The following is a 9601-nucleotide window of genomic DNA, read 5'->3' as shown; positions in this document are numbered from 1 at the left end:
ATGGAAGTGTAAGCTGAATAAACCCTTTCCTCCCCAACTTGCTTCTTGGTCATGATGTTTGTGCAGGAATAGAAACCCTGACTAAGACAATATATATGTACATACATGTATATGTACATATATGCACATGTATAGACATATATATGTATATACACGCATATATACACACATATGTACATATTAATTTATTCTCAGTTCTGTTCCTATATATGTATGTGTGTGTATGTGTGCCCATATTTAAACATATATCCATATGTATGTATGGATATACATGTTTAAGTAAATATAATAATGACCCCTATGCCTTTTAAAAGCATCCTTAGTATTACTACCCCTCCCACCTTCCACTCCTTCTGTATTGCCCTCTCTCCTCCCTCTGTGGTTAAAGTCCCCACTTTCCCATTTCTTATGTTATAATAGCTATAATCTATTCAGTATAGATGTAGATCTAAGAGCACAAATTGGAGAGAAAATATGACTTTTGCCTGTGTGAGTCCAGATTACCTCACTCAGTATAATATGTCTATTGCCACACATTTAACTGGAAAATCCTTGATTTCGTTTTTGTTTGTAGCTGAGTAGAATTCCATTATGTATATGTACCATATTTTCTAACTCATTCATTGAGTGCAGAACATTGTATTGTTTCCATTTCTTCAGTTGTTGAATAAAGCAGCATGAACATTGCTGAGCAAATATTATAGATATTCCAAGCTGTGGTATAGCTGTGATGTGGTAGATTTATTTTGGTTTTTTGAAAAGTCTCTACAGTGCTTTCCAGAGTGGCTGCATCATTTCGCAATGCCACCAACAGTGAATACAGGTTTGGCATCCCCAGAAACTCAGGAGCATTTCTTCTTAGTTGTTTTCTTAATATTAGCCATTCTGACTGGGTTGAGATGAAATCTCAAGGTTGCTTTCATTTGCATTTCCTTAATTGCTAAGGATGATGAGTACTTTCTAAGCTATTTATTATCCATTTTAATTTCTTATTGTGAGAACTCTCTGTTCAGATCCATAGCCCATTGTTTAAACACAGAAAACTACCCAAGACATCATCCAGCTTTGTGTATAAACTACATTAATAAATTCCATCTCTCTCTCATGCACAGACATCTATATGCACACACACACACACACACACACACATTACATTCATTCATCCTATCAGTTCTTTTCCTCTAGAGAACCCTCACCAATACATATATGAACTTTAGGATTTTTTTTCTCCCTACTTAAGTGGAGGATTTTTGTAGAGTACTTGACTGGGATTGTTTTGAATTTGTAATTTTCTCTTGGTTGAATTGTCATTTTCACAATATTTATTTCACCAAACTATGAACATAGGCCCTTCTAGACCATTGTCTAATATCTTTCTCAATCTCTTTTTTCACGTATTTAAACTTTTCAGTAGAGAAGTCTTTTATCTCCTTTGTTAAATATATTAGTAGATTTTTTTGAGGCTACTGTGCATGTGTGTGTATAATCTCTTTCTCAATAAGTTGTGTTGCTACGGAGAGAGGCTACTGAGCTTTGTTAGTCGATTCCGTATTGTATCAGTTTACTGAACATGTTGGTACTTTCTAGAAGTTTTCTGATGAAATTTTGGTATTTCTGTGTTTAATATATCATTTGGAGACAGGGATAATGTGAATAGCTCCTTTCCAATATGTATCCCTTAATTTCTTTCTCTTTTCTAATTGCTCCAGCTAGTGCTTTAAGGACTATATTGAAAAAAGTGGCAGTAGTGGATAAATGGACAGCCATGGCTCATTAATGATTTTAATGGGGTTGCTTTGAGGTTTTATTCATTTAAGATGATCTTGCCTGTGGGTTTGCCATATATGGTCATTATTATGTTGAGGTATGCTTCCTCCAATCCTACTCTATCTAAAACTTTTACCCTGAGGGTATGTTGGATATTTCATCAAAACCTTTTTTTTTTGCACCTATTGAGATTATGTAGTTTTTGTCTTTAATTTTCTTAATATTATTTATTACACTTATTGAATTATGCACTCAAATCTCTATGATAAATCTAACTTCATCATGGTGTATTTTTATATGTGTCTGTAGTTATTTTACAAATTTAAAATATTTTATATCAGACCCACAAAGATAAAAATCACATAGCCAAAACACACAATAAAAAGGCCAAAATTATATATTTCCTAAATCCATTATTCCTATAGAAATTATCTTCAAGAAGAATTAACTATATGAATTACAGGATTCAGAACTCAAAAGAACAACCATAAACCTTAAACTTCACCAAAGAATTCAAGGAGTATGACGAAAACACAAATAATTCAATGAACTTAGATGGTAATAAATGTCTGAATGATTGCCAAGGAACACAAATATCAAGATAAATTAATTGATGAGAAAAGTCAGGATTTGAAAACTGAATTTAATAAAGAAATAGAAATATCAAAGATAACTCAAATGAAAATGAAGATGGAGTTAAAAAAAACTCAATAACTCAATTAGAAATTCTTTTGTGTTTCTTTCTTCCTACCCCTCATTTCTTGAACACTTCAGATTGAAGAGAAGATTAAGTACAGACAAGGGACTCTAGAAAGAAAACAAATGAAGCCCAGAGACCTTGGAAAGAAAACAAATGAAGCTATGACTTCTAAAACATTAAGTACAACTAAGGGACAAACAGCAAAAACAAAACGAAATGTCTGAAATCAACTCTTTTCAATAATATTAATGGCTTCAGCTCTCCAATCATAAACCACAGGCGAGTAGAATGGGTTGAGAAACAAAATTTTTCTTCATATTGTCTACAAAAAACTCATCTTGAAAGATAGGTATCACCTGTAGGTAAGAGCACAGAAAATAATTATCACAAGCACATGGGACTAGGACCCAGGCAGGTATGGGACTAGGACCCAGGCAGGTATGGGACTAGGATGCAGACAGGTATGGGATTAGGATGAAGGCAGGCATGGGACAAGTGCAGGCAGTTAAGGGACCAGGATGCAGGTAGGCATGGAAGAAGGATGCAGGCAGTTATGGGACAAGGATGCAGGTAGGTATGGGACCAGGATGCAGGCAGTTATGGGACAAGGATGCAGGCAGGTATGGGACCAGGATTCAGGCAGGCATGGAACAAGGATGCAGGCAGTTCTGGGACAAGGATGCAGGCAGTTATGGGACCAGGATGCAGGCAGTTCTGGGACAAGGATGAAGGCAGTTCTGGGACCAGGATGCAGGCAGGCATGGAACAAGGATGCAGGCAGGTATGGAACAAGGATGCAGGTAGGTATGGGACCAGGATGCAGGCAGTTATGGGACAAGGATGCAGGCAGGTATGGGACCAGGATTCAGGCAGTCATGGAACAAGGATGCAGGCAGTTCTGGGACCAGGATGCAGGCAGTTATGGGACCAGGATGCAGGCAGGTATGGGACCAGGATGCAGGCAGGTATAGGATTAGGATGCAGGCAGTCATGAGACAAAACTGCAGGCAAGCATGAGGCCAGAATGTAGGCAGATATGGGACCAGGATGCAGGCAGGCATGGGACCAGGATGCAGGCAGGCATGAGACCAGGATGCAGGCAGGTGCAACTATTCTAATAGCTTACAAAATAGACCTCAAACTGAAAGTACCCAAAAGAAACAAGGAAAGTCACTTCATTCTAATCAAGGGAAATATTATCTATTGCAAACCAATCCTAGGCCTAATTGTACCAAACTCTGGTACACTAATTTCATAAAAGTACAGTACTGGAATTAAAGACATAGATTAATAACCCACTAACAGTAGGTGACATTGCCATGGATTTTTTCAAATCATCAATGTAACAGATAAAGGTTTTATCTCTTTGTTTAGTATTGCCTTATCTATTTGGGGTCTTTGGTATTCTATATGTAGTGTAGTTTTGTGTTTGTGTTTTTTATTTGTGTGGGAAATGTGGTTGGAATTTTGCTTTGCTTATATTGTTTCTGTAGATCATTTAAAGCATTTTTAAAAAAGCTTCTAATCCATGGGTGTTAAATATCTTCTTACTTATTTATGTCTTATTTAATTTCTATTTTCTTTAACTTATTTAACTGTAGAGATACAATTTCTAGTTTGTAGACCTGACAGATATAGTCCTCAGTGTTTTACTACACTTTTGTAGTTATAATAAATAGATTGGTTTTCATAATTTCTTCTTTGAATAGTTATGTTTGTGCATGCTCCATAGTTTTTGTTTTGATTTTATATTCCACAAATTTGTGGCTTTCCTAATTCTAACACTCTGGCTGTCCCTTAGAATTGCATCTCTGATTTGGAAGATTTTATTTCTGTTGCCAGTCTTTCTAGTTGGTGTTGAAGTGGTAAGACTGACATTGTTGTCTGTTGTTAATATTGGAGAAGGAGCATTATTGTCATCAGTGTTCAGTGTGGTGTTAGCTCTGGCCCTGATGCAAACATGCCTTATGTTGAGTTGCTTTCTGCCTAGTCCTAATTTCTCAAAGATTTTTTAATTATGAAAGATACTGAACTTTATCAGCTGTCTCAGCAAGGTCAATAGCTTTGGGCTGTCCCCATTTCTTCCTCACAATTGCACAGTCAGGGCCATACACTTATCTTCTAGGGTCTTAGGACTATGTCTGAGAGTCTCAAAGCTCCCGTAAGTGTGTCAGCTCTCAGCTTCTGTTTTAAAATTTGTTTCATTTATTGATTTCCTCAACAGTTATCTCACAACTAAGGCTTGTGTGAAGTTAATCAATTTTCTGTAATTATTTGTGTCAAATACCCAGAGGGAAAAGAGGTTTTACAATGGAAAAGCTCTGAGCAAGGTGAAATATAGACAGCCTTGCAATTCCAGTCTTTCAAAGGACTTCCAGACACTTGGAAGAGGGACAGCTCTCTGGGAAAAAGCATTGAAAGTTTCTGCCCAGATCTGTTCTCTCCATGACTGGCAGAAGTTTTGTTTTACTGTGAAGGAAAGCTGTTAATTTTCAAAGCCACCACAGACATGGTCATTGCAGGATGGGAATAATGAAAGCTAGGACACCATGAAGCTCAGGTTTTCTCCACCCAGCTCATTTCTTACATCAGTGCTTCTTGGCTGTTGTAAGCCTTTGGTTAATTTCTAGAGCCTTAGAAAACCCCATGCCAGCATCAATAACATTTTCTTGCTGTCATCCTAGAGGAGAGAATCATTAGAGTTTTCCTGCCAATCTTACATACTATTATTTTATTATTTATTATGAGTATATAATTGGAAGAAATGTCATTGCCGTTATTTGTTGTCACAGTTTGAAGTTGTTACACATGAAGAAAACTATGGATTATAACTGTGATTTTGGGAAGTGTGATGGTATACGTAGTGGCCAACCTCCAACAGGTCCCATTTATCTCTCTCTCTTGCTTTTAGTCTCTCTAGAGGTTCCCTTCTTCCCCATACTGTGTCAGCATTGACCTATGTCTCCTAAAAGAAAAATGTAGAGGCCATGGTGTGTAACTACTGAGACTGTTTTATGAAATACATTGGTATTTTTACCTTGGTTACCATGACAGATTGTTTTTGGAAAGTCTAGTTGTATCTGTGAGGATGCTATCGAGCATCTATGGAGAGGCCCATTGGTGAGACAGTGAGTATTCTGCTCTGATCACACAATGGCCATCGAAGTGAACTATCTGTTTCCCAATCGGCCCACCAATGGCCCACTGCCATGAATCATATGATGGAACCTAATGGCTAGCCTGTATCTATCCCAACCAAACCATCCTGAATTTTTGACTAATAAACACCATGAAAGGATAAATACATATTGTTTTAGGCAACTGAGTCTAGTTATAACTTGCACTTCAATAATCCATTACTGAAATAATGAATAATTAAAATCAACTGTGTATACAGCAGTATTCTCAACAAGTAGGTGTAAGACATTTGTCATGTAAGTATTGCATATTAATGACTGCACCCCTGGCATGCTCCAGGGATGTGTAACAGATTCACTGTAAGAAAAGACCATCCCTCTGCAATGACTCCTTTTAAAGTCATATTCATAGCACAAAGGACATTAACATCACAACTATTCTCATTTGTTTCCCAACAATAAAAAAATGTTACTAGGACCTGAAGGCAATACAATGGATGAAACCATAATCTTACTTCTGAATATGAATACAGATATTCTGAATCCCTAGCCAGGGGACTCTAAGAGGGCAGTGTTTTTCAGATATGATGTTGTCCATCTGTAAAGCTGGCATCATTTAGACTAGAAAACTGCACAAGAAGAGAAATGCATTAATTAGGAGTCACTGTTAATGGGGAGCTTGTCAATATTTTTTCTACGAGAAGAGACTGAGGGAGTAAAACAGCAAGTATTGACAAAAGTTGTGGGCACAATTTAGCTATAAGATGTCGAAAGTGTCACTACATACCACCGATTCCACTCAATGCTGTACCTGTTATTTGCTTAATTGTTGCTTTGCAAATGTATCACTTGTAGCAAAAGAAAGACTCATTTTCTGAAATTATAGAAAATTTGCTTGTCTTTTCAGCTAGGAAGAAAGGAGTGTCTGATTGTGCAGGAGCAACGGTTCAGTATTTATTTCCCTGTAATTCCCAGAACTGGTGTCGACTTTAGTGTAGCTCATCACACTGCGAGACGAGTTCCATACCTGCAAGTAGCGGACGACTCTGCAGACCAGGTCAGGGGCCATGAAGTCTCCCGTGAATCGCCAAATAATGTCTGTCAGGATGTTGATCAGGCCCGTGAAGGAGTCTAACAAAGACACGATGTTTAGTTTTAATCTCGCCCAAATCCACGGATACCTCACCGTGAAAACAAATCCCTGGGTTGGTTTTGTTTTCTCTTAGCTTAGCAGATGGCTGTGGAGGAAAAGTGAGGTGTGAAAGGAGTTGCTTGTCTTTAAGTGTCAGAGCTTTTTTTTTTTTTTTTTTTTTGCCTAGAGAGGATTTCGGCTATGACGAGGAGGAAGCGATGGTCCCAGGAGAGGGCTTGCTAGAGTAAAGCAAGTACTGTGAGAAGACGAAAGAAGACAAAGCTGAAGGCCGGAAATGCTTGGGTAATTCATCTGTCCCACACTGTGTCAGCTACCATCTTATTGCTTGCCTAACATGGGCGAAGCCAGACTACTGGAAGTTTTGAATCTTGGTTTGTCTCAAGGAACACTTGCTTTTTACTTAAATTTTGTGTTTTTGAGAATTTCATATGTGAATACCGTACTTACATAATTTTCCCTCCCCCCACCGAGTTCCAACTCCCTTCATGTTCCCTACCTGCAAAATTCATGGCCTTTTTAAAATTTTTTATTATTTTAAACACACACACAGACACACACACACGCACACACACACACACACACAATTGATAAACTATTAGAGGTCTTATTCCTGGAGAGAACCTTTTCTCTCAGCATCCATTTATTGCTTTAGTGTTGTAGAATTAATATAGCTTCCCAGTGAGAAATCGCTCCATACACTTAGAGGTTAGTTAAGAAAAAGCTCTTTAATAATAGTGTGCATCCAGCTCTGGCTAATGTTCAGAGGAGTTGGCATTGAACAGAAAGTCTTACCAGGTTATATAGGCCTTAGACTCATGCATTCCACATACTGTTATTCTTAAGTCTCTTCCTGCCCAGGACCCTCTTTTTATACAATGTAAACAGAGGCTGTACTGCCCACTTGGGCAGATGGGAGATTGACACAGCAGGGATACTCCCATAATTATTTAAGTGTACCCAAATTGCTCCTTTCACATAGTTGTTACCCAGGTTCATCTTGCTCACCTGACAGATTATGCTTTGTTTGATACGAACACAGGGAGCCTAATGGCAGACAAGGACCTGGTGGTGGTTGTGACCCTGAGCAGATGTTGATTCAGTGATGAGCCTAATAGCTGGTGATAAGTCAGGCTTATATCATTTTGTTTTAGGAATGGAGCCTAAGGAGAAGTCAGTCTTGGCGAAGAAACACTAGCAGCAACTTTCTTATACCTCTACACTTCAATTGTACAAAATATCCTTACAGTTTCTTAAATGCCTGGCTACTACATTATTATCTCTCATGCCTATTGAAAGGAACACTCCTTTAGCTACACTTTTTGTGTAATTTATCATTTCTGTGCACACTTATTAATACATTATTTACAGCATCAATTTTACTACGTTGAGTTTTCCTGCATCAGTAGCTCTTTATCTAAAAGTGATGAAATGCTTATTATAGTATTGTGACTTAAACTCAGGATCACAAATTCTAGAAATGTGCTCTAACATAAGCTACACTCAGGCCTTGTTCATTTTTATTCAAATATATGTGCTGTTTAAAATAATGGGTCTCAACATCTTATTTTCAGACTTGTATCTACCATGCTTTAAAAATATTTATGTTATCTCTTGTTACATATCTCTATGAAATTTATTTGCATTTTAAAATACCTCCTTTAACTAATCATTATATTCTTATGCCCCACTCAAATATAGACATAATATATAAGAGAAAATGTATTTTTCTTTCTGTGTCTGGTTTATTTTACTTAACACAACTATATCTGGACCTATATGTATTTGTACAGATGATAGTTTGGTTTTTTATGGATAAATCTATACTGGCATATATAATATGTATATGCACCACAGTGTAAAAACCCATTTCTCAGCTGATAGACACTAAGGCTGTTGCTATACTGACTTTGATTCATATACTTTGGACTGGCAAACCTGTGTTATATGGTGTGTGTGTGTGTTCTAGTTTCATTTCAATTGTGATAAAACATCCTGACAAACTTAGGGAGGAAGGTCTGATTTACCTCCAGCTCCAAGTTATGTCCCATCTTTGAGTAAATGTCAAGGCAGAAATTCATGCAGCCACTCTAGTGACATCCATAGTAAAGAGAGAAAAGAATGAACACATGTCTGCTTTCTTGCAACTTCTGCTCAGCTGGCATTCTCCATTTTTACAGTGCCTAGCCAGTGAAAAGGATCTACCCACATTCAGGACCCATCTTCCCACCTCAATTAACAATCAATACAATTCTCCATAGATGTGCTCTCAGGCCAATCTGATTTAGATTCATCCTCATTTAAGACTTCCTTCTCAGGTGATTCTAGGTTATGATAAGTTGACCTTTAAAGCCAATTATCTCATTTATCATTATGAGGAATGTCCATGCTGATTTTCATAGTAGTGGAACTAATTTATATTTCCACCAGAGGTGTACAAGGGTCCCGTTTTCTTGAATCTTGGCAGCATTTCTTCTTACATCACAACACAGACAGTTGCTGTGACACTGTTTGGAATGGGGTTGTTTTGCTCAGAAGGAGTTACCTCCCAGCCTTTCTCTGTAGCCAGTCTTTTGCTACTTTGTGGATTCTTGTTTTCTTCCAGCCTTTTCCACTCTCCTTTCCACCCTAACACTAGATAGGAGAGAGAGAAGGGTAGAGGGGGACGGAGGTGAGATTGTCGGTAGACTACTCCCTGTTGAGTAGGAGCATTGGATTCCTTGGGACAGGCTTGATCTTCGCAGTCAGAATATTCAATTATTTCTTCTTCTTCTTCTTCTTCTTCTTCTTCTTCTTCTTCTTCTTCTTCTTCTTCTTCTTCTTCTTCTTCTTCTTCTTCTTCTTCTT

The 9601-nt window shown here is 37.7% G+C and overlaps 1 protein-coding gene and 1 long non-coding RNA gene across 4 annotated transcripts in view; one reads left to right on the top strand and one right to left on the bottom strand.

Annotated features, from left to right (window-relative positions):
• The window catches only part of LOC115031937, a 72654-nt gene extending 63305 nt beyond the window's left edge, over window positions 1–9349 (top strand). Inside the window, exons 6-8 of one of the 2 annotated variants that reach the window (XR_003837582.1) lie at window positions 6512–6661; window positions 6924–7039; window positions 7909–9349. This is a non-coding gene — a long non-coding RNA (uncharacterized LOC115031937). Of the gene's footprint in view, window positions 1–6511; window positions 6662–6923 lie in introns of both variants that reach the window. The other variant, XR_003837581.1, reaches the window with a different exon arrangement.
• Window positions 1–9601, bottom strand: part of Npsr1 (neuropeptide S receptor 1) — a 209838-nt gene that overhangs the window by 51287 nt on the left and 148950 nt on the right. The window contains exon 4 of one of the 2 annotated variants that reach the window (XM_021172302.2): window positions 6632–6735. The exons of the other annotated variant lie outside the window; for it this stretch is intronic. Within the exon in view, the coding sequence (XP_021027961.1) occupies window positions 6632–6735 (104 nt within the window). The remainder of the gene's footprint in view (window positions 1–6631; window positions 6736–9601) is intronic. 2 annotated transcript variants of the gene reach the window in all.

This window comes from Mus caroli, chromosome 9, assembly GCF_900094665.2.
Source record: "Mus caroli chromosome 9, CAROLI_EIJ_v1.1, whole genome shotgun sequence".
In the NCBI taxonomy this organism is placed as follows: domain Eukaryota; kingdom Metazoa; phylum Chordata; class Mammalia; order Rodentia; family Muridae; genus Mus; species Mus caroli.
Note: the sequence above shows the minus strand (reverse complement) of the source record. Positions and strands in the feature narration are given on the sequence as shown.